The sequence below is a fragment of the Furipterus horrens genome, unplaced genomic scaffold (genome assembly GCF_987537825.1).
Source record: "Furipterus horrens unplaced genomic scaffold, mFurHor1.1.pri manual_scaffold_5, whole genome shotgun sequence".
Taxonomy (NCBI): Eukaryota; Metazoa; Chordata; class Mammalia; order Chiroptera; family Furipteridae; genus Furipterus; species Furipterus horrens.
Genome location: NW_028327175.1, coordinates 40608661 through 40633212, shown reverse-complemented (window position 1 = coordinate 40633212; position 24552 = coordinate 40608661). Strand labels below are relative to the sequence as shown.

The following is a 24552-nucleotide window of genomic DNA, read 5'->3' as shown; positions in this document are numbered from 1 at the left end:
GTTTCCCGCTCTTTAGGATTTCTGGAGGGATTCCGTCGCTTCCTGGTGCTTTCCCGCAAGCAAGGCGGTCGATGGCTTTGCCGAGCTCTGCCGCAGTAGGTGGGGTGTCTAGCTCCTCCATGACTGGTAGGTCTGGGATGGCTTTAAGAGCAGTGTCTGTTACGGTGTTCTTCGTTGTGTACAGCTCGAGGTAGTGCTCGGTCCACCGCCGCATTTGCTGTTCCTGGTCAGTGATGACCTCACCTGTCTTGGACTTAAGGGGGGCGATCTTGGAGGGGATTGGGCCTGTTGCCTTCTTGATACCCTCATACATTCCTCGTGCGTTGCCTATATCGGCGGCTTCCTGAATGCTTCTGCACAGGTTTAGCCAATAGGTGTTGGCACAGTGGCGGGCGGTCTTCTGGACTTTGTTCCTGGCAGCCCGTAGAGCTTAAAGTGTACTGGGAGTGGGCGTGACCTTGTAAGCCAGTAGGGCCTTCCTCTTAGCCTCGATCATGGGTTCCATTTCTTCCCAGTGAGCCTCGTACCAGTCAGCGTTCTTCCGCTCTTTCTTCCCGTAAGCAATAATGGCAGAGTTGTATATGGCATCGCGGAGACGTGGCCAATTGGATTCGATAATGTCATCTGCCGCCACTCCCTCGCCGAGTGCATCTTCCATCTTGTTGATGAATTGCTGGGTCTTAACTGGGTTGCTGGCACAACTGGTGTTGATGCGTGGGCGACCCTTCATCTTGGAGTGGTGCAACCTCTTCGGCATTATGCGCACCTTGCTTACCACGAGGGCATGGTCCGTGTCGCAGTCTGCACTGTGGTAGCTGCGGGTGAGGAGGGTGCTGCCAATATCCGTTCTTCTGGTGATGACGAGGTCAAGCTGGTGCCAATGATGGGAGCGGGGGTGCCTCCATGACACCTGGTGGATCTCTTTGCACTTGAAGAATGTGTTTGTCACGCACAGGCCGTGGTGACACAAAAGCTCAAGCAGTCGCTGACCATTCTCATTGATCTTTCCTCTCCCAAAGTTTCCAAGGCAGGTGGGCCAGGCCATGTGGTCGGCTCCTACTCTTGCGTTGAAGTCTCCAAGGAGATAGAGAGCGTTACTTCTGGGAATCTTGGATAACGCTTCGTCCAGTGCATGGTAGAACTGTTCTTTCTCTTCAAACAAGTAACTTAGAACATATTGGGATATCTAAGGAGATGTGTCGATAAGAAAAGTGAGGGAGTCTGGAAAAGCAGGGAAAGGGGAAGTCTGCACACGAGCTGGGTTGAGGGAAGGTTCCAGATAAAAGCAGGTGTGTGGAAGAGACTTCAGAACATATATAGGCTCAAGAAAACAAGACAGAAGAGAGACTTAATAGAAGAAGTTGAGACTAGAAACTTGAGAAAAACCAGTATTTGATAGTCAGGTGTCAAGGAAAGGAGACATGAAAGAAATCTGAGGAATGCTCATAGTAGAGGAAAATTAGGAATTTGTTTCTCTAAAAGTCAAGAAAGAAATTTGTGGCCAACTGTGTAAATGTTACCAAGTCAAGTCAGGACTGGAAAGTATCCACTGGATTAGGCAACTAGCACCCAAGACTTAGTGTCATCTGATTAGTGACTCTTTCCTTTCCTGTTCTTTGGCAGCCACGTCATTATGCTAATTCATACTGAACCTGGAAACAAGTCAAGGCTGTAAGTGTTTTCTAAGTGCTGTTCTCATGTTATCCTCCTCTCATATAGGTGATCTGTTCAGCTTCAATCCAGGACTTCGTATTTAATACTGAAAAGAATCTTATTACAGCAGCGTTCTAGTGAGTTGAGATCCTCTAGAACTTCAATTTTTCACCTTTACTTAATCACCTGAATATTTTATCACTAATAAAGCATTTGTGACTTTAGTCACAAATTTGTGACTATAGTCCGTTCTTAATGATCCAAGTGCCTAGAATTACTTTCTTCTATCTTGTATGGAAGGTAGGACATTATTAGTTACTATTTATCTACTTGATATCGAGCACATACTAGATGTTTTCCCATACATTAGTTCCTGGAATCCTTATAAAAATTGTAAGAGATAGTTAATGTTATTTCTCTTTTAGGATTGAAGAAATTGAGGCTCAGTGCAAGCATTTGAAATCAGGTCTACCTCCAATGCCATGTGGTGTTCACATCTTCCTTTTTCTTTCCTCTATGTGTGTGTGTGTAAATCTCCATATTTCAAGATTTGTATTTTTTCCATCTTTACTGAGATATAATTCACAGATAACATTTTATACACTTAAGGTGTAGCATATTCTCTTTCTTGAAGTCATTTCATTAGTTTTTAGCATGTTTGCCTTGGACAGTCAACCTACTCAGAATGGCTATTTATAAATTATGGTAAATAATCTGGGAGAAAGAGAACACCATTCCCTGATCCTCACATGTCCAAATCCTACCACCTTTCAAGGACCAGTTATGATCTTGTCTCTTCCTTTAATCCTGGTAATCTCTCCCTCTCATAACTCTCTATGGCAGTTATATAATTTTCTACTTTGTATGTGCCTTATAACCCTTACTAGGCTATACTGGCTTAATCTTTTAAAAAGGTCAAAATAAGACTTCTGGCCAAGATGGAGGCCTAGACAGACACGCCGCATGGAAGTCCAACAAACAAAGATATAAAGAAGAAATACTCATCCAGACAGGGAAGAGGGGAGGGGCTGGGGCAGAGAGGATGCAGGGTGGTAGTGGCAGCAACAGCAGCAGCGGCAGGCCAGTTGAAAGCGTATGTTTAAAAAAGTCGGGAAGGACACCTGGGAAGCATTCCCAGCATCAGACCAGACCTCGAAGCTCATGGTCCCAGCGCCAGGGAAAATAAAGCCTCATTGCTTTTGACTATGCAAACCAGTGGGGGTTGGGGTAGAGGCAGAAACTGCTGGTCTCTCAGCACAGTCCGCTTGTTTGAAGGGCCCCCACAGACCTAGAATGTCCGCAGACCCACCCATTCTGGGAACAACGGCCAGGGCAACAGCTAGAGAGGCGCCAGTTCCATATGGAAGTGGGAGAAGTGCCTGGAAAAGGGACGAGTGCTGAGCAAGTGGCATTGTTCCCTCTCAGACCCCTCCCCCACATACAACGCCACAACGTGGTGAAACAGGTCGCCCTGTAATGATGAATGCCTAAGGCTCCGCCCCTTACAACATAACAGGAGCTACAGCTCTACCTAAGACACAGAGGCAAACAAACACAGGAGCCTGTCAAGATGAGGACACAGAGAAGTATGGCCCAATAGAGGGAATGGATCAAGGTTCCTGTGGGAGAACTAAGTGATGAAGAGATAGCCAACCTAACAGACGCAGAGTTCAAAACACTGATGATAAAGATGCTCACAGGCTTGACAGATATGCTTAAGTATGGCAAACGCATAAGGGAAGAAGTCAAGGCTATGCTAAATGAAACGAAGGAAAATCCACAGAAAACCAATGGTGAAGAGAAGGAATCCCGAGTTCAAATCAATGATTTAGAATATAAGGAAGAAAAAAAAAAGTCAACCAATACAAAATGAGGAAACAAGAATTGAAAAAATGAAGAGAGGCTTAGGAATCTTTGGGACAACTTTAAACATGCCAACATCCGAATCACAGGGGTGCGAGGAGAAGAGGAAGAGCAAGAAATTGAAAGCTTATGTGAAAAAATAAGGAAGGAAAACTTTTCAAATTTGGTGAAATAGACATATAAGTCTAGGAAGCATAGTCCCAAACAAGCTAGACCCAAAGAGGACCACACTAAGAAACACCATAATTAAAATGCCAAAGGTAAAAGATAAAGAGAGAATGTTAAAAGCAGCAAGAGAAAATCAGAGGGTTACCTACAAAGGGGTGCCCACAAGACTTTTAGCTGATTTCTCAAGAAAACTTTTGCAGGCAAGAAGGGACTGGCAAGAAGTATTCAATGTGATGAAAAGCAAGGACCTATAACCAAGATTACTCTATCCAGCAAAGCTATCATTTAGAATGGAAGGGCAGATAAAGTGCTTCCCAGACAAGGTAAAGCTAAAGGAATTCACCATCACCAAGCTATTATATAAAATGTCAAAGGGACTTACTTAAGAAAAAGAAGATCAAAACTATGAACATTAAAATGACAACAAACTCACAATTATCAACAACTGAATTTAAAAAATAAAAATAAAAACAAACTAAGCAAACAGCCATAACAGAAAAAGAATCATAGGTATGGGGATCATTTGGAGGGTTATCAGCTGGAAGGGGGAAGGGGAAGAAATGGGAAAATGGTGCAGGGACTAAGAAGCATAATTGGTTGGTACAAAACAAACAGGGGGAAGGTAAGAATAATATAGGAAAAGGTGACGCCAAAGAAATTTTATGCATGACCCATGGACATGAACTAAGGAGGGTGGGATTGCTGGAGGGAAGAGGAATATTGGGAAGAGGGGAGCTAAGGGAAAAGAAATCAGGACTACTGTAACAACATAATCAACAAAATATACTTTTTTAAAAAAGGGTCAAAATAAGAAATAGCCTTTATAAAGTCTACTTCTGCATTTATTATGTAAGTATTCTTGAGGCTATTATTCATTGAATTTACTTAATTTTCTCTACTTGATGCATCCACATTATAAATTTCTCACAAACAGTACCAAGACAAACTTTGTTTTTGATAATTCTTAACAATATCTTCCCTTTGCTCTAACTGGCAGAAAACTTACAGTAAAATTCTGGACACAATTAAAACAACAGGGCTGACCATAATGTTCCCTTTTTGTCTGATACCTTTTTCTATTTATTTTATTAATCTTGAAGTATATTTTTTTAGGTAAGCAATCATGAATTCATTTTGGTAAAAGAAGGAGCATAAAATAAATTTTGACAAGACAATACCAACCTAAGTGCCTTGGAAATAGGATCTAGGTTTGTTTAAACATCTGTACTCATGAGATTTAGCAGAGCCTCTGGTCTATGGTAATGACACTCAGTTATTATTTGTGGCATGACTGAATGAAAATTTAGAAGCTACTACATATTGATTTCCATCAGTCACATTCAACTTCTCACAATTTCTGTAAACTTACAGTTTTTCAATGACGTTAAATACATTTTGATGAGCTGTTATACACCCCACCGAGTAGTCTTGGGTCCTTTTTGCCATCCCCCCAAAAGCTGTTTTCCATTCAGCTCCTTCTGTGCTGTTATGGAAGTACAGTACATACTTACAGCAAAGGGTCCAGATTTAACAGAGCAGGTGCGAAACACGTTCCTGGATATGAATCTACCATTGTGACTTCTTTGGGTTCTCCTGGGTACTTTCTCCACCAGGGAGGGCAAGCTGCATGTCATTACCTTCTCGGTCTGACCAACAAGTATTTCTGCTTTTCTTGGGATTATGCTCTCTGCTCGAGAGTTCCAAGTAACTCCCGCGTTATACAAGTCCAGAGAGTCTGGCTTCCCTGCCTTTGGTGGACTCCAGGCCCACCTATATGATGTTTGTCTTCTGTTCTTGTTCCACTTGGTTGCTTCTGACCCAATACTTTAGAGATTGGTAACTCTTTCAATTTCTTCCATATTCAGGATGACATTTAAAATAAGCTTTGCTCCTAGGTATTCATTAATTAGATAATTACAGACCCACAAACTGGTTTTGTATGGCTTCAAGCACTATTTGAATGACCCTGGCCCCCCACCTCCTGGTGATAACAAGGGAACATGACAGAGATCATATCTTTTAACATACACCCAGTAATACTCAAAATTCCTATGTATCTATCTCTTGGTTAAGAAAGCTTCATACTGCATATTATTCTCTGTAATTTTTTAAATTATAGAATGAGGTATAAAATAATACTTAGACATGGTAATTTTCCCTGACTATACTTTTTTTTTCTTGCATAAAGAAATTTACAATGAGTTATTATACCTGTCACTGTCAATATCAAAATGCCAGATCTAGGCCTATCCTCTTTAGATATCTGCAGTGAATGCTGATATATTTACTGAATGGATAGATGACATCTTTTCATCCATCCATTCAATAAATATATTTATAAGGATCTATGTGGACAACTCCATGCTAAGTGCTAAATACAGAAATGAACAACAACAAAAAGCAGGGTCCTGATCTAATTAAATTTGTTAACTAATGGGGAAGACAAACACTATTAATAATAATGTGTGTGCTATGGGGGTAATTGAGGTGTATAGTATGAATGTTATGCATTGTAGCAAGCAGGCTTTCACCTAAAACTGTGATTATTTCTGTCACTACAACCCTGCCTAAGAGGCGAGAGAGAAAAATATTTTTCCTATTGGTCTTGACCACAAATGGGCTTAGGTATCAAAGACACCAGCTAAGTGTGGCTGTGAAATAAGAAGGTATCCTTTTGAACACCAAGCAAAGTATATAGATAATCTCAAAAGAGGTGGACTACATAAAGGGTTCAAGTGTGAAAAATGCAACATAAAAAACTACTAATGAAAATCTAGGTGATTAAAAATATATTATAGTCTTGGGGTAGGGAATGGTTTCTAGATATGAGACCAAAGGCAGCATCATAAAGAAAAAGACTGATACACCTGATGATATAAAAATTTTAAACTTTGGTAGGGCAAAGAGCAAAAGGCAGTAACAATCCATCCCAAAATTTAAAGACCAAAAAAAGGCAACATGAAGGCTCTTACAAATTAATAATCTCAATTTGAAAACCTCCAAAATGCAACTACACAATTCACAAAACACAGACATAATAATAGCTAATGTTTATTTAAAAAATTTAAATTCTCATCAAGGATATGTTTTTAATTGATTTGGGGGGAGGAGAGGGGGGAGAGGGAGAGAGAGGCAGAGGGAGAGGGGGAGAGGCATGGTGGGGAGAGAGAGAGAGAGACAGAGTGACAGAGAGACAGAGGCAAAGACATCCTGTACATGTCCTGACTGGGTGTTGAATGAGCAATCTTTTGGAATGGCCCAATACTAGCTAATATTTATTGAATTTTTATGCGCCAGTATGGTATATTGATTGCAAAAATGGCCCCCATTCTCCACTCCTCTATGTATCTATATCTTCTTGTAATTTAGTTTGCTGTTGCTTCCATCAAGAGACAGAGTCTAAATCCCCATTGCTTGAATCTGGGCTGAGCTTGTGACTTGCTTTGACAAATAGAATATGGTAGAATTGATGGTATTCATTCTAAACCTAGGCCTCAAGGGGCCTTTCTACACTTCTTGGAATCCTGTCACCATCACTAGAAGAGGCCAGAGTTAGCTCCTGGAGAATGAGAGATAATGTGAAAGAGAGCCAAGTGGCTCAGATTTCTAATACTTGAAAGACTTTTATGATGAGATGGATAATGATATTAAAGGAATGTGATTGATACTGTATAATGGAATGTGTCAAAATTAGGAAGATATGTTTAACACAATGAACCACTATTTTCCAAAGGATGTGTTTTGATATTACAAAATCATGCATGAGTAAAAGATCCATTCAAAATATAAGATAGAATCATAGACTTTAATGTGACAGAGTAAGAAAAGTACATTGATATTTTCATATTCCACATTGCAAGTAACCTTTAAAAACTACCTGTCAAACTTTGATGGAATATCAAAGAATATCCCTGACTATCTAAAAAGAGCTGTTAAAATATTCCGTTTTGCAACTACATATGAGTGAAAGGTGGGATTTTCTTCATCTTCTTAAGTCAAACAAAACAGTGTAATAGATTAAACAGAGAAGCAGATGTAAGAATCCAGCTATCTTCTATTAAGTCACACATTTGTTTTGCCAAAGTGCAAAACAGTATCACTCCTAGAATGGTTCTCATAAAAAACAAACAAAAAAACCTAGAAAACAAGTTTTGGTGAAGATGTGGCAAAACTGGAATCCTTGTGTATTGCCAAGGGCAATGTAAAATGGTACAGATGCTATGGAAAACAGTATGATGGTTCCTCAAAAAATTAAAATAGAATTATCATATGATCCAGTAATTCTGCTTCTAGGTATAGATCACAAAGAACTGAAAACACACTCAAACAGATGTGCACACACCAATGATCTAGCAGCATTATTCAAAATGACCCAAATGGACCCAAATGTCCATGGACACATTAATGGACAAACAACACGTGGTAGATCCATAAAAAGGAGTTTTATTCAGTGTTAAAAAGGAAATTTCATGAAGGCTAAAATATGGATGAACCTTAAAAACATTATGCTAAATGAAATAAGTCAGTCACAAATGAACAAATATTGTATGAGGTACCTAGAATAGTTAAATTCATAGAAAGAACAGTGGTTACCAGGAGTGGAAGAGGGGATAATAAGTTATTGTTTAATGGATATAAATAGGACCTCAGTTTTCCAACTTTATTTGTTCCAGAAAATTGTTTGAGAAGCAATTTGTTCAAAAACTGAATCTCCTTTACCCCTGAGACACGCGTGACTGACCACATAGGTATCAGCAAGAAAGTGATGTCAGGTATATAATTGAGACCAAAGTTGTGTTACACAGCTGAGACATTTCTTCTGTGAACGATTTGGTCAAGAACTGAACTGGTCCAGAACCAAGATGTTTGAGAGCTGAGGTTTGACGGTAATTTCAGTTTGGGATGATGAAAAAGCTCAGGAAATAGTGGTAATGGTTGTATAATAATTTGAATGTACTTAATGCCACCAAATTGTGCACTTAAAAATGATTAAAATGGTAAATTTTATGTTATGCATATTTTCCCATAATTTTTAAAAGCCGAAAATAAAAAGAAATGTGAGAACCCCACAATGCCAGCCTTCTCACTGATTCTGGGAGGAGTTTGGAAAATAGTTACTTTTATTAAGAATGTTGTTTTTCACATAATGAGTTTATTACTGTATTTTAAATAAACCAATAAATACTTGAAAAATATCCCAGTTTTCATTTCTAATACAGTAAATATGGAAAGACATAACTTATATAAGCAGAAGCTCTTAGTTCCTGAGTAATTATTGAGAGATAAAGGGTTTTTTGAGACTAAAACGGTTGAAAACCATGTCTTTTATGAAATTTATTTTCTCCTCTCACCCCTGCATTATGTAAAGGTTTTCATCTGTTGGTATAGCTTTAACAGCTATACCACTTGCAGCCTGCAGAATAAAAGGACACCCTGAAATATGGTGAAAATCATCTTTTGAATTTCTATTGTCCCCTGGATGCACTAAACCATAAGGAATGAGCAACACAGAGCTCCTCACGGATTAGTGTCAATGTCCAACAGAAAACTGTTAAAAAGCTTAAATGCTGATATGTTCCTAAGTCTTTTTATAAGTATGAAGCAAGAAACACATGTTTCCTTCTTTCTGTTGGATCTTAATACAGACACTGTTTCTGAAAACCACTCCCTTCGTGCAAAGAATTTAATTCTCTCACCATCTTGCTACTGGTCTGCTGTAGAGGGATGGGGTTAGGGAGCTAGGAAGCAATCCGAAACAGCAGCTGAGGCGGCCCCAAACCGTGTCCAAGCAGTGATTTCCTCCATTTTGGGCCAAGTCAATTTGCCCCTGCAAGAGGCCGAATGTCATGGGGAGGAGGTAGTAAGTAAAAAGGATATTAGAAAGCATGGGCGGAAATCAGCAAAACCACAGCGGGTTCATCTTGTGTGGACGTTAAACGATTTGTATGCCAAGTGTGTGAGAGGCAAATGAGAATTTCATGCCCGAGTCAACAGCTGGGGCACTTTTAATGACGGATCCGCAGTTCTGGATGGGGGAAAAGTCCAATGATATTCTTACCCGGGCTTACAGCAATCATTTTGGGCCAGGCCTGTGACCAGCCTTGCTGACTGCGGCTGAGGCAGTTCCAAACAAAGGGGAATGGATGGCCTCCCGAGGGAGCGGAGGAGGGAAAGGTGGCCCGCAAGTTCCCGCGCCAGGTGTCTAAACCCTGCGGGTCGCCGGGACGGAGGGTCTCAGGAATGTCGCAGGGGTGTGGTGGGGAAACGCTGTGCCGAGGCGCCAGGCAAGACCAGGGCAGAAGACCCCGCCCTGCCCACGGTCAAGGTTAACACGCGAACGGGAGGTACCTGTGGAGGCCTCGCACAGCCGAAAGGCTCAGGGAGATCATGGGAGCGCAGAGACGCGGCAGCGGCGGCGGGCTCCTTGTCCTCCGCTTTCGGGGTGGGAGAGTCGGGACACCGAGGAGCCGCGAGGCGGCCTAGCCACGGGGGTAGCAGCGACGGCGGAGGCAGTGGGGACAGCTGCCGGTGCTGCCCAAGCCTTCCCACGTGCGGCAGCCCCACGCCGGCGCCCACTTCAGCCCCGCCCCGGGCCCGGCTCCGCCCCGCGCGTCTTGCACCGCCCCGTGGGCGGTTCCGGCGAGACCCATCGTCTCCAAGAGAAAGAGCACACCCGGGTGGGCTCAGGGGCCGCGGTGGTCTGGGAGCCGGGGAAGTTTGAGCGACTGCAGGCAGTGCTGAGATCGGGAACCAGGCTCAAGCTTTGAGGGCCAGGGGACTGGCAGACCCGCCTACGGACGAACGTGAGCCCGCTGCCACCGTCTCGCGTCCTCTTTCTGGTAAGGGGCTTCTGTCTGGGAAGGGTGCATCTTCCGCCGCCCCAGGCGGGGCCTGCACCCAGCACCCAGCAGCGATACCCGTCAGGGCGGAGGCGAGGCCTGGGTACCGAAGGGAGGAAGAAGGAGGTCCCTGTGCTCTGGGGAGAATAAGGAGAAGCCTGGAGGAGGTTGCACGTCTCCATTTCCCTTGTGCACCCCCCCCCCCATCTCCCCATTCTTTTTTAACCTTCTGCTCTGGGGCCTTATTTAGTACCTGCAACCCCATGGCCTAAAGGCTGGACTCGCTTTTGAAATAAGCACACAAATAATAAACAACCTAGCAGTGGGTACCACACCCTGGCTTTGAATTAGGGACCTGGTGAGCAGATGGATGATGCGATTTAGTGGAATAAGGCATTAATGCCGGCTGGCCCTGCGCCACTGTTTGGACGCGGTAGTATTCCATGTGAATGAATGTGACCGGTAGCTTCCAGCTTGTCCACGAGAGCACAGCTACTGCAGAGCACTGGTCGGTTGATAGTATCCATCGACTGAGGCAATGATTTCCTGACATGTCTGGTGATTAAATGGAAATACCATTTTTATTAAGAATGACACTCAATGATTGAACAACGTTTCGTTAATACACTTCTTCATCAAATAATTCTCTCAGCCTACAAAAGTAGGTGGAGTGTAAATTATGTACACATATTTTAAAATCTCATGAAATAGAGGAAGATGCTGAGCGTGGATCAGCTTCTGAGTCAGCAGTATGAAAGCTCCCTCAACTTAGTACGTACTGAGGCCTTTTGGAGATGTCTGCATCTCCGACTATACCCCTATCCTTATCTCTCTCTGTGCCATACATACTGTTAAGATACAGTGACATGTTCACTGAGAGTCTAAGCTTATGTTATGCATGTTTTGAGAAAAATTTTACTTTTGCCAGTTGTAAATAAAAACATATAACACATTCCATAAGTCTTCTAACTTTAAAAATAGAAAGCAGTGAAGGTAATACAGGTTTTAGTTTTTGCTTTTTACTTTTAGTGTAATTTATAACCCTCGTTATTTTATAACCTTTCTGACTGAGTCTTTAAAATTTCTTAGTTCAGTGTTTTCCTTTTTTTTGTCAAGGAAAAGTGTTTAAATTTTTAAAATGTCATCGATCAAGCACCTGGTTTATGCTGTTATTCGTTTCTTACGGGAACAAAGTCAGATGGATGCTTATACTTCAGATGAACAAGAAAGTTTGGAAGGTAAGCTCCTGTTTTTATGCCATTTCTGTTATAATTATAAACAAACATTAAAATAGCTATAAGCCTGACTTTATGATCCATTATAACAAAATCTTTCAAGAAAAGGGACCTAACTATAAGATTATCATGAGTTTCCATTCTCTGAGGCTTGTTTTGTTTGTTTTAATTAACAAGATAAGAGGACTATTGCTCATTTGTTGAACAGCTATTATGTGTCAGAGCTATGCTATTCCTATTGTAGGGAATTTTTCTTCACAGTTACTGCTAAGTTAGTATTATCCTCATTCAACAGATAAATAAATGAAACCAGATTAAGTAACATAACCCAGCTAACATGTAACAGAGCTGAGATTTAAATCCTGGTTCTTCCTCTGAAGATCTTGTTGTCTCTTCTTCTTAATAGGAAAGCATCCAGTTGAGAATTAATAATACTTTAGTCATCATGAAAGCACTATGTAAAAGCCTAATAATTATACCACTATTTTGCTCTAACAGCTTCCTGTTGGGGGACCTGAAATGAGAGGATTGCACCCTTACTTTATGTGAGCTTTAAATATTAGATTCAGTAATCTGTAAAGTTGAGCGAGACTTGCATGATAGCATCACGTGTTTCCTTGACACCATCTTTTTTGCTTCATATTTATGCATTGTAAAATTTATATTTAGTATAATTATAACAAGACAGAATTCTGCACATGGGCTGTGGAAGTTCAATGAGCCTAGCTTTTTGTGGCTGAAAGACTTAATTATTGCAATGAGACAATACATTTGGGAGTACTTAAATAACAGTACAATTTGGTTTTCCTGTCTTGAAGCTGTTTCTCCTATAAAGGGGGCTCATCTATTAATTTTAACAACACTTCTCTTGTGAATATATTTTTAGTAGGTGGGGATGAAAATTGGACATTTGCTCTAAAATTACTTACAGTCTGGTGAGATGATGTCTTTCTGGGTGGCAGTGAAAGAAGCAGGTGACACAGTTGGAGAACACTGCAATCAGTGTTAGGGTATGTGAAGGTAAAGGTGACTGGTTATCTAAGGAGGATGCTGGTTATAGCTGCTCTGTAGCAAACAGATAAACACAGTCACTTAATAAAATGTTTCTTTTCTAATCAAAGTCAGTATAATACTTCTAGGAGCCAAAAGGAAAATTCAGAGGTTTTTTTTTTTTTAAACCAGGATATTATGTCCTATTTTCAGAATGGTATCCGGCCAAAAATATGTGCCTTCAGCTGTTTGTTATATGTGGCATCCAGAAATGGTGCCGATTGTTTTTGACTAACACCTATTTCTGACTCTGTGAGTCTAATTTTATTGAATATGAAATCTTGTGAAGATATCTGCCCACCTTCTAGACATTTTTAAAAAGTCTTAGAAAAGAAGCTTAAGTTCTGTTACAGTCTTTGCCAATATGATGAGCTGGTATATTATCGGCTTTGAGCCTTCTCATCAGTTTATGTCACCCACTTCTAATGGTTGTCATCTACTGACAACTACTTCGTGTTTTGACTGTTGTGGCTCCTACTCACCGTCATGCTTTTTAGCACTACTCCTGTCTTAATTCTTGACAATTGCAATATACTCACAGGTGATTTTTCTAGTTCCCTTGGTTCTCAGTTCCTTGACCTTTCCTCCAGTGGTCTTAACCACTCACTCCCTTGGTCAGGCCCTAGATCAGTGGTTCTCAACTCAGGGTGATTTTGCAACATCTAGTGATGTTTTTGATTGTCACGACTGGGGAGCTGGTATTACTGGCTTCTAGTGGGTAGGGGCCATGGATGTGTTAAACGTTCTGCAATGTCCAGGATATCCTCCAACAACAAAGAGTTACCTAGTCCAAAATGTCATTACTATCAATGTTGAGAAACTCTTCCCTAAACCTGTCATTACCAAACTGCATTCTCTCCATAATCTCCATCTTAAACATTTCACTTCTTGACCACTACTGCTGGTCTTTCCAGCTCATTCCCTCTGGATTTTCTCCTTACCGATACCTCCAGTCTCTTGACCCTTACCTTTCACACTCATCTTCTTACCCAACTTAAATTCCATAGTTGATTGTAATCACACCCTTGTATATCCTTCCCTTCCTTGCAAAACCCAACTTTGTGTAAATCCAGGTCTTCACCTACTGTCTACCCAAATTCATGTGAATGTATACAGATGGAGCAAAATACAACTTTGCTAACTGGTATCACTTTAAATTCATGATCACAAGTCTCAAGTAGACCTTTAGCACTGTCCAGCAATTACACTATCTGTTCCAAGTTCATTCACACTTTGGCTCTCTTACATGATCTTTGTAATGCTTCCTTGTATTTTCTCAAACCCCCAAACCTCCTTCCCTGTACTTACTTTTAGTTGATTACCTTACTGCCTACTGCACCAAGAATATTGAGTAATAAGAAAACAAAACAACTTCCACAGACTCTCTCTGCCCCATCTACACACATATCAGCACCAACACCCACATACTCTGCCTGCCTGCCTATTACCATATGCTACGGATTAAATATTTGGGTTCACCCAAAATTCATCTGTTGACGTCAGCCTGCGAACCAAGTGTCGCTGGTTCGATTCCCAGTCAGGGCACATAACTAGGTTGCACGTCAGGTCCCCAGTTAGGGGCACGAGTGAGAGGCAACCACACAGTGATGTTTCTGTCCCTCTCTTTCTCCTTTCCCCTCTCTCTAAAAAAATTGAAGTACACAAACAAACAAATAAATTATTAAAAAAAAAATTCATCTGTTGAAACCTAATGCCCAGTGTGATGGTTTTAGGAGGGGGGCTCTTGTGATTGGGATTAGTGCCCTTATAAAAGAGACCAGGGCACTCCCTTGCTCTTTCTACCATGTGAAGACACAGTAAGAAGGTGCCATCTATGAACCAAGAGAGTGGCTCCTTAACAGACATCAAACTGCTGGCACCTTGGTCTTGGACTTCCCGACCTTCAGAACTATAAGAATAAATTTCTGTTGTTTACGAGCCACCCAGTCTATAGTGTCCTGTTATAGCACCCTGAATGGACTAAGACACCATAGGTGGAACTGTTCATTGGCTTTTCATGAAGCCCCTTTACTGGCACACTGGATCCCATCCTGTCTCACCCACTGCAGGATGTCTCTCTCGTTATTCTACCCTCTTCTTATATCAGCAAATTTTCACTCGCTGCTGAATCATTTGTTATTTCTCCCTTCTTAAAAAGCATTAACAACAAGTAATTACTCTTGCCATACTACCCCTGCACCCTCAGAACTACTGCCTTATTATTATTATTTTGTATCCCTTTTCAGGAAAAGTCTCAATGAGTTTTCTATACTTGTTTTCTTCAATTCCTCTCTTATTCTTTCTTAAACCCACTCCAGTCAGGCCTCTGCCTCCATCTCTCCACCCATAGTTTTCTCATCAAGGTCACTAGTGATTTCTGTGTTATTTAGTTTAGTGATCAGTTCTCAGTATTCATCTGCCTTATTAGCTGCCATTGATAAAGTTGCTGATCACTCTCTCATCCCCCTTCCCCTCATATATACTCTCTTCACTTGGCTTCCAAGTTACCTAATGCTTTCTTGAGTTTTGTCTTATCCTCAATTGCTTCTTCTCTGCCTCTTTTGCTGGTTCCTGTTCTTTTCCCTGACCTGGAGTACCCAGGGCCCAAAGCTTGATCGTCTTCTCTTCATTATCCACACTCTCCTTTTTGGTATTATTCAGCTTATTGGCCCTAAATATTCTTTATTTATATGCTGATAGATCTCAAATGTATGCCCTCAGCCCAGACCTTTCTTCTGAACTCCAGACTTCGATATACAACTGTCTACTACATATTTCCACTGTATGTCTAATAGGCATATCAAATCGAACATTTCCAGAACTGAATTCCTGGCCCTCCTACCCCAAATCTGTTTTATCCACAACTTTTATATCTCAATCTTTTCAGTTGCTTATGCCCAAAACTTGGACATCACCTGGACTCTTCTCTTTCTCTCAGACTCTGCATGTAATCATTCAATAAATCCTGTTGGCAACACCTCGAAAGTATGTCTAGAGTCTGAGCACTTCTTCCTGCCTCCACTGATATCACGCCTGGATAGAACTAAGTATTTCTCATGTTTTACTGTGTGAGCCTCTCACTGGTCTCTTTCTGCTTTTATCCTTGCCACCTTGTTGACTATTCTCAACACAGTCGCAAGTGATCTAAAACCAAGTATGTCAGATTCTATCATATCTCCATTCAAAATCTTGCAGTGACTCCTCATGTTACTATCCATTGTTTAGAGGATCTGTATAACGTAGACTTCTGTGATGTATTGTTCACATACTCTTATCTACCCTTTTCTCATTTGTCTGGAGCCAAATTAGCTTCCTCACTCAGAATGCACCAAATCCTCTTTCCTAAGGGCTTTTGCTGTGGTTGTTTTCTCTGCCTAGAATGTTCTTTCAACCCAGATAATGGTAATACTCCCTTCTTCAAGTTTGTGTCAAATCTCTTTTCTGAATGAAGCCTACCCTGAGAACTCTGTTAAACTGCAGTCGGCTTCCCTGCTCTGCTCCCCACACTCCCCTCCTCCTTGCTGTGTCCTACTTGTTTATATCTACCTCTCTGTTCTTCTCTAGAATGTCAGCCCCAAGAAGTCAGGGATCTCTTTTTGTTTCATTCACTGATATACTTAAAGCAGCTTGAAAAGTCCCTGACACATGGTAGGTGCCCAGTAAATATTTGCTGAATTGAATTGCTGAACTGAATTAAGTGATCCTGGGCATATCAGGTATTTGGTCTGTATTTGTCTAAATTTATTTGGTGGAGCTATTTGCCCTCTCCATTTGAAGGATTTGTTAAGGGAATCAATCAGTGATAGCAAGTACATAGCATATGAAAGATTTTGAGTAAAGTACTATCCAGATGGGATATGGTATTGTTGAATAGAATCCTTCACTTGTCCTTCTCATCAGTACCAAACAGACTGTTATTGGTGTTAAAGTAGAATGGTAATTATATACAGTCTTTTTTAAGAGTTTTATGACTTATTCTTGAGGACAGCCTCATGAAATGAGGATAAAATGTAATAATCCCTATCTCATAAAAGAATCTTGAGGTAAAAGTAAGACAAATTTTTACACTCAGGTTATTTGATTTTGGGAGGGACTGTATTAATGATGATAATGAGGTAGTCTTGAGTTCCAAAGCTGTGGTGGCTTTGCTTTCTAAATCGTGTCTCTTTAAACATGTGTTACTATTGAATACTAAACATTTCGGCAACTAGATTTATTCACCAAAACAATTGTGTTTACATATGTCGAATCTAAAATTGTCAAACTCATGGAAGTGGAGAGTTGAATGGTGGTTGCCTGGGCCTGGGGAGAAGAGGAAGTGGAGAGGTGATGATCAAGGGTACAGAGTTTCCGTTGTGCAAGATAAGTAAGTTCTCTTCAGCACAGTGTCACGATTCTGTATTGTATAGTTAACATTTGCTAAGAGGGTAGGTCTTATGTTAAGGGTTCTTACCCACTGCCCACTCCCACACACATAATAGGGGTTGAGCGGGAACTTTGGGAGGTGAAGAATATGTCTATGGCCACAGTTTCAAGGGTGTATCTCTAAACTCATCGAGTTGTATATCATAAATATGTATAGCCTTTTATGTCAGTCATATTTCAGTAAAGTGATTTTTAACAAATCCCAAACAATAATGTTTAAAACAAAACAAAATAGTTACCTCCTCCAGTGATACTTGTGTCCAGTGAGTGTCAGGTCTATGTTCTAAGGTTAGTGGCAGCAGAGGCATAGTAGCTGGATTGGATCGCTCCATGAGATAGAGCAGAAAAGTTCTTCCCAGTCACCATATGAACTTTTTGTAAATGTTTAACTTACGGCGTTTAGTTGGTGGTTAGTCAATGCTTAGCTCTGAAGTGTCATATTTTGGCTTTGGTTAAGGGCTTGGTTAGCGCTGGCTGGTGTGGCTCAGTGGATTGAGCACCAGTCTGCAAACTGAAAGGTTGCCGCTTTGATTCCCAGTCAGGGCACATGCCTGGGTTGCAGGCCAGATCCCCAGTTGGGGGCATGTGAGCAGCTGATTGATGTTTCTCTCTCACATTGACGTTTCTCTCTCTCTTTCCCCCTCCTTTCTTCTGTCTCTAAAAATAAATAAAATCTTAAAAAATAAAATAAAATCTCCATAAGCAATTCAGAAAAGAGCTGCTCCTTTAAAAACAAAGGGCTTGGTTAGTTTCTATCTATGTTTCATGTAGCTGTGAATTAGTGTTTATTTGGGAGCATTGTTCCACATGTTATTGTTTTTATTTCTACGGAAATCAAGCTATTGCTTCCACTATAAACAAAGAAGTAGATAAAATATATTGAGTATCTACTATTTCCCAGAGTCTGTTAAAGTCAAAGATGAATAAGATATATGCTTTATCCTCAAGGAGACAGTCTAATATGATAGACAGATTTAATGTTTGATAAGTACAATAATAGAAATATATACAAGCTACATGTCACGGTAAAGGAAATGATCAATCTGATCTGGAAGGATAGATGTTGATCAAGAATAAATATATATATATATATATATATGTATATATATACCCCCCCATACATTTATTATTATTATAATTACCATTATTGTAAATAACCATCTTAATGGCATCGAGACACTAGTTTCTTGTGGCTCAGTGTTTTTAGTGCAAGTACAGCTGAAGTGTATAGTTGGTAATGTAGCTGCTTATTCAGTCCCTTTTCTAAAGAGAATTGTTTTTGTTGGTGGTAAAAATAATAATATTTATTTATTTATTTATTTAACCAGAGAACACATTTATTAAACGAGCTTGTTTTGTTTTGAAGCATGAGCTTTCAAGAAAGGAGGGAAGAGGATTTATTTGCCTTTCCTGGCCTTAATTTTCCTTAGATAGAACTCCAGCTCCTTGCCCTCTAGCACATAGCCGTCTGCTCGGCCACACTGGCCTGGTCTTGAAGCGATGCATGCAAGAAGCTTGCCCTGCTGGAACTGCTCCTCTAGAAGAGTGCTGATTTTGGCATTCTTTTTCCTTTCATCGTATTTCTTCTGAATTTTCTTTGATTGTTTTTTGTTTAAAATCTCTTCCTCTTCAGCAGTCAGCTTGGCCCCTTTCTTGCGGCCCAGGGACAGTGTATAGTGAGACTCGTACCACTGCCGGTACGGTGTGCTGTCAATAAGCACGATACGGTTCTTTCCTAGGGTCTTGGTGCGGACCAGTTCGTTGTTGAATGCATTGTAGACAACATCAATAATCCTTGTTTTCCGTGTACAACACTCTGAGCCCCAGGAGAAGTTGCCCACGTCCAGCCTCAAGGCTCGGTACTTCTTGTTGCCTCCCCGCACACGAACTGTCTGTATGCGGCGGGGGCCAATCTTAGTGTTGGCAGCAGGGCGTCCCAGCTCATATTTTTGCTTCTTGTGGTAGGGCTTCCTCTTGCCCCCAGTCTTGCGGCACTTGTGCCAGTTGTCCCGAGAGATGCCCATGGCTTGGCGCCGGCTGGGAAGAGAGAACGCAAAGAGTATGTTTATTTCTTGATGGATAATTTTCTCAGGACCACAATAATACATAATGTATCATTTAAAAGTCATACACAAATATAAGTCAACCTGTTCCACACTGGACATTTTGGCTACATTCTTATCTTGTGAAGTCAGGAGAGCATTCCTTTTGAAGGCACTAGAAGGAAAGAATCTGCTTCCATTCTCGTCAGTGGGTATTTGGAAAGAGGACAGGATATGTTTTCTTCACTGTTATTGCCCTACTTCAGACTCCTTGTTTGTTTAGACCATGTAAGTAGGAACACACTGATTTTCTGCTTCCATTTTCTCCCTCAGCTTTGTTCCCTCTATAATCCATTTCCAACGTTCTTACCCGACTTTGAGTTTTGAACACAATCCAGTTATGTTATTCTCCTAACTAAATTCTCTAACAGCTCTCCATTTGCCCATAGCATTAAGTCTACATCCTTTAAAAATATTATTTAAGGTGTCTTGTCATCTAACAATAGACTTCCTTTCTGGCATAATTGCCTACCGTGTCTCTCCTCTCAGTCTGTACCCTAGTTATACACCAAAAGTAGATAATGACTTGCTTCAACAAGAATATGATGTAATAGATACATTGAGCATTATATTTAAGTAACATTTTTCTTTAAGTGAAGAATAAGAAATCAAGTTGTCTTCCCTCAATAGCTGGTCTAGAAACAGAAATCTCTATGCAGCTGAACCATTTTCCTTATGTTCTGTGATCATAAATGCTGAATTACCCCAGATGGCAACAGAGTGCAGATTTCTACCAGAAAAAAAAAAAAAAAGATTGTTTCTTTTTTTAGGTTGCTAATTTCTTTTCATTATTAAAATTTGTTTCAAGTTGCAATTCAGTGCTTGGAGACAGTTTTTAAAGTCAGCTCAGAAGACACACATCTAGCTGTTTCACAGCCTCTGACAGAAATGTTCACAAATTCCTTCTGTAAGGTAAGCTGTCATTGTTTGCTTCTTAGTATCTGATTTAAGCATGACTACAATATTATGTTGGCTTGTTAATATTTGAGGGGCCAGGTCTATAAGTAATTCACTTCCTTCTGGGTGTAAGACAGTCCACATGGATATGATTAGGGACATAAAATATCAATATAATTTTTTAATGTGCTTTAGATTTTCATATTAGTAGCTATTCTTGTCTTCTCACTTTCTTTTATATTTAATTTGCCTTAGTCAACAGGGGAAAAATGGGACAACTGTAATAGAGCAACAATTTTAAAAAAGGAAAAAAATAAAATTAAAAAAATACGTCATAGTTAACTTTTTAAGTTCTTTATAGTATCAGAGCATTTTTAGATTTCTGACATCAGAATTGACATTCCCCTAAAACATGGACTACAAATTAAAAATAAAAGGTTTAATGTTTAGGAAGCAACCATGTAGAAACAGATTCATCCGACACTGAATGAACATTTTGAAGCAGATTTCATCAAATTTGGCCACTGATGGGCTTTTTAAAACAGGGAAAGATTAAAACAATAATAAAAAAATAAAATAGGGAAAGGTTCAGTGTAAATATGAAAAACTAAGACTGAAACCCAAGTTTTCTGATTCCTCCTCCCCAGAACTCTGGTTTCTAGCCTTTTCAGGAACCATGGGCCATAAGATGGTCTGAAGAAGTTTAAGGTTAGGGATGTCCCATGTGTTTTTTTAATTACGCTTCACGAACAACTTTTATTTTTCTAGCTCTGTGTTCAAGCTTCAGTACAGAGTGGGGAACTCAAGAGAAGCTGGAACATGTAGCATGTGCTCAGCCTTGCAGGGACATTGCTAAGAATAAGACATTGGCTGTTTCTAGAACTTGTTGGGAAGAGGCTCTTAGAGTTGCAGTGTAGATGGTAGTTTGGCAGTACACTGCTCCCCCTTTTTATTCTTTTTTAACAATTATTAATTTGAGAGAGGCAGAGGTGGGGGTGGGGAAAGACAGACAGACATTGATTTGTTGTTCCGCTTATTAATTCATTCATTGGTTGATTCATTTATGTGCCCTGACTGGGGATTGAACCTGCAACCTTTCCCTCTGTTTATTCTTGGAAAAAGAATAACACAGCTATACTTTAATTTGTCAAACAGATGAATTCTAATTATAGGACAGGATGTAAGAGACAGTGGCATGTCTCCATGCTCCTCATCAAGGAATTCCTCTCTACTGTTTTTGGTTGTTGGGATTCTTTCATTGCCTGGACTGTTGCCTCCCTAGGGAACCCTGTTTCCGGTGGCTATATATGCCTATGGCTGAAACTGACCTTTATGCTCAGATACCAGAGAGGCCTGTGCTTGAGATAGCACTTGGATTCGCTCACTGGTTTGCTCCTGCCCTGTTGTATTGCGTATTGAAAGGATCAGAACTTCTTTCTATCTCCCAGGAAGCTGAAATTAGCTTTTATGCTTTGTTTAAATAGAACTATTTTTCCTTTTGCTATTTTGCTTTGTTTTTATTTTTTTAAGTATATTTTATTGTTTTTTTATTGTAAAAATTTCTTGCTTACTATTTTTAAAATACAGTTTTTTGAAACTGACTCCTTAGTGTATCTGTCTAGTGTTACTTGTTGTATAGTCCTTTAGTAGTCCTGTTTAATAGCTATGGCTTCATTGTTGCACTTTTGTTTGTTAGCAGAGTATGACAGAGAAATCCTAAAACTTGTCTGTAGCAGTGTCAAGCTTGTTATAATTAAAGATTGTCTCATGCAGTGTACATGGTTGTTATATTGGTCATTTTTATTTTTAGGATAGTGCTTTTCTGTTTTTTTCTTTCCCCTTTGAGTTTTTGTAATAAATGGATTCATTCCTTTTATATAAAGTAAATAATACTTATCCTTACATCATGAGCTGTTCAAATGCACTCAATTAATGAGTACTAGTTATCAAAGCTATAAAACTTTGGCAATTTTATTAAAATAACTCAGAAGCATTTAGAAGACATTGAATTATAATCCATTTTTCAATATGCCATTTTTCTGACCCCCCCCCAAGTCACTATTTTCCCATGCATAAACTGCCTAAGCTTATTAGAAGATTTGAAACAGAAGGAACCCGAAAAGCAAGTACTGCAGGGCAGTAGTGAGTCTTTGCACTACAGTTACAGCCGAAATGACTATAGTCAGTTTTCAGTAGTGACTGCTACTTAGAAAGTTTTTACTTTGTTTCTATACTCGTACTTTTTTATCCCAATGCTTTATGTCAGAAAAATTGATTAGTAAAGAGAAAGATTATTTTTAAAGAAGAATGACTCTTACTTTATCGGGGCTTTATATTTGTGAATATTTGTGTGTGATTAGCACTATATATATATATATATATATATATACATATATATATGTTTATTTATTTTAAGATTTTATTTATTTATTTTTAAAGAGAGGGGAAGGGAGAGAGAAAGAGAAGGAGAGAAGCATGGATGTGTGAGATACATCGATTGATTACCTCTCATATATCCCCAACTGGGAACCTGGCCCGCAACCCAGGCATGTGCCTTGACTGGGAATCGAACCGGTGAGGGTGACCTTTTGGTTTTCAGGCCGGCGCTCAGTCCACTGAGCCACACCAGCAAGGGCAGTACAGTATATTTTAATGTTAGAACTATCAAGTTTATTGACACTTAAGTCAAGAAAAAGGTAATGGTGAATATATCATAAATATTACATAGGTATATTGGCTTATTTATAAACTTTGGACAGTATGGAAAAATATAAAGGAGAGACTAAAAATATATCTCCAAATATTACTACTGTTAACCTTTCGTCTTTGATTTTTAGCCTGTGTGTGTGTACACATGTTTAAATAATAGGATTGTATCATAAATACTTTTGTTGGTAAACTGTGAATTTGACTTACTAAGATATCTCTTAGGATAGTAAATATTATATTTCAAAATTTTCACTAATATAAACAATCCCATGAACATATTTCTATTCCTGTTTTTCATATACTGATTCCATTTTTTTTTTTTTTTTTTTTTTTTTTGTTCATGAAATAGGATTTCTGGGTATAGGGAAAGCAAGTAAAATTTTTTTGATTCATGGTTGCCCATTCTCTTCTAGAAAAATTACACATATTTGTTTTCTAATGAAAGTATGTGAGGACTTTCCCCCTATTCTTGCTAACACTATTGTTTAGGTGTTAAATTTCATGATGTAGAATTACATATGATCTACTGTGATATGGGTAATGCATTGTTACATTACTATAGTTCTTTGTAGCTAAATGGAAGTATATTAATATTTGTTTATTTTCAGAATGAAATTCTGCCTCTCTCAAACTCAGTACCTGAAGATGTGGGAAAAGCTGACCAATTAAAAGATGAAGGTAAATATTTCATAGAAAAATTACTTATTTGGTAAAACTTTCTGAATTTCTGGAGAAAGCACCTTTATCTTATGATAAGATTCTGGTTTACTCTGTGAAACAGAAATAAATGTGATCGAGAAGCAGCCTAAAAATATAGAACAGCTTGTGGGCGATATGGATGTGGCTTGCTTCAGAGAACCAGGTCTGTTGTGCATAAAATTTGCAAAACAAATAACTTAAGGATCGTCACTTATTCCTGTATTTGCTGTGTATGCTCTAGAATCCCAAATTCTGCTTTATTAAAGAAATGCAAATATTTCATTATTATTTAAACTTTTGTATATTTAGTGTTTTTGAGTTCTTTGAAATTTGTTAGTGCATGCATATAACACTTAAGTGTTTATTAGTTAGTACATTTGATTACTACATTATTAAATTTTCTCATAGTGAATATTAAAGCATTCTTAGTTTTAACAACTAAGTCACTGTTGTGTGAGAACAAATGGCCAGGGTAGATTGTCAAGCACAGGGTTATTCTGGGCTGCCTGTTACACTTACTGTCTGTGTTAATTATGTCTTCTAGCGAACTTGTACCTTCCTGAAAGGTTGCTTTCAAATGTTCTTGTGTGCTTTGCTTCTGAAGACCACAGTCAGATCAGATGAAACCAGGAAGAGTTCCTTGTTGTTATTCCCTGACACATCAGAGAAATGTGGGCATATCTAATTGTGTTGATAATTAAAGGAGATAATTTTATAGGAGAATACCATGTAACTATAAAGTGCTATGCAGTGCTTCGTTATATTTGTCTTCACAAAATTCATCATCTGTGTCCTGAATTTTTGCATATTAAGTATTTTGTAACTTGAAGCTTTTTCCATCAATATGTATAAATGTATTTATACATCTAGTATATATATACATTATAGTATCTATACATTAGAGGAAAAGAC

The 24552-nt window shown here is 39.4% G+C and overlaps 2 protein-coding genes and 1 pseudogene across 5 annotated transcripts in view; 1 reads left to right on the top strand and 2 right to left on the bottom strand.

The window, feature by feature from the left end:
* The window catches only part of NLN (neurolysin), a 97118-nt gene extending 86869 nt beyond the window's left edge, over window positions 1-10249 (bottom strand). For 3 of the 4 annotated variants that reach the window (XM_090276324.1, XM_090276323.1, XM_090276325.1), the window contains exon 1: window positions 10033-10249. In XM_090276324.1, the coding sequence (XP_090132450.1) occupies window positions 10033-10073 (41 nt within the window). In that variant the 5' untranslated portion in view covers window positions 10074-10249. Of the gene's footprint in view, window positions 1-9380; window positions 9451-10032 lie in introns of those variants that run through there. The other variant, XM_090276326.1, reaches the window with a different exon arrangement.
* Window positions 10250-10322: 73 nt separating this feature from the next.
* Window positions 10323-24552, top strand: part of SGTB (small glutamine rich tetratricopeptide repeat co-chaperone beta) — a 33559-nt gene continuing 19329 nt past the window's right edge. Inside the window, exons 1-4 of the mRNA XM_090276321.1 lie at window positions 10323-10523; window positions 11640-11761; window positions 20144-20247; window positions 23550-23619. Coding sequence (XP_090132447.1) covers window positions 11662-11761; window positions 20144-20247; window positions 23550-23619 — 274 coding nt within the window. The 5' untranslated portion in view covers window positions 10323-10523; window positions 11640-11661. The remainder of the gene's footprint in view (window positions 10524-11639; window positions 11762-20143; window positions 20248-23549; window positions 23620-24552) is intronic.
* Window positions 18615-19265, bottom strand: LOC150008443 (small ribosomal subunit protein eS8 pseudogene; annotated as a pseudogene).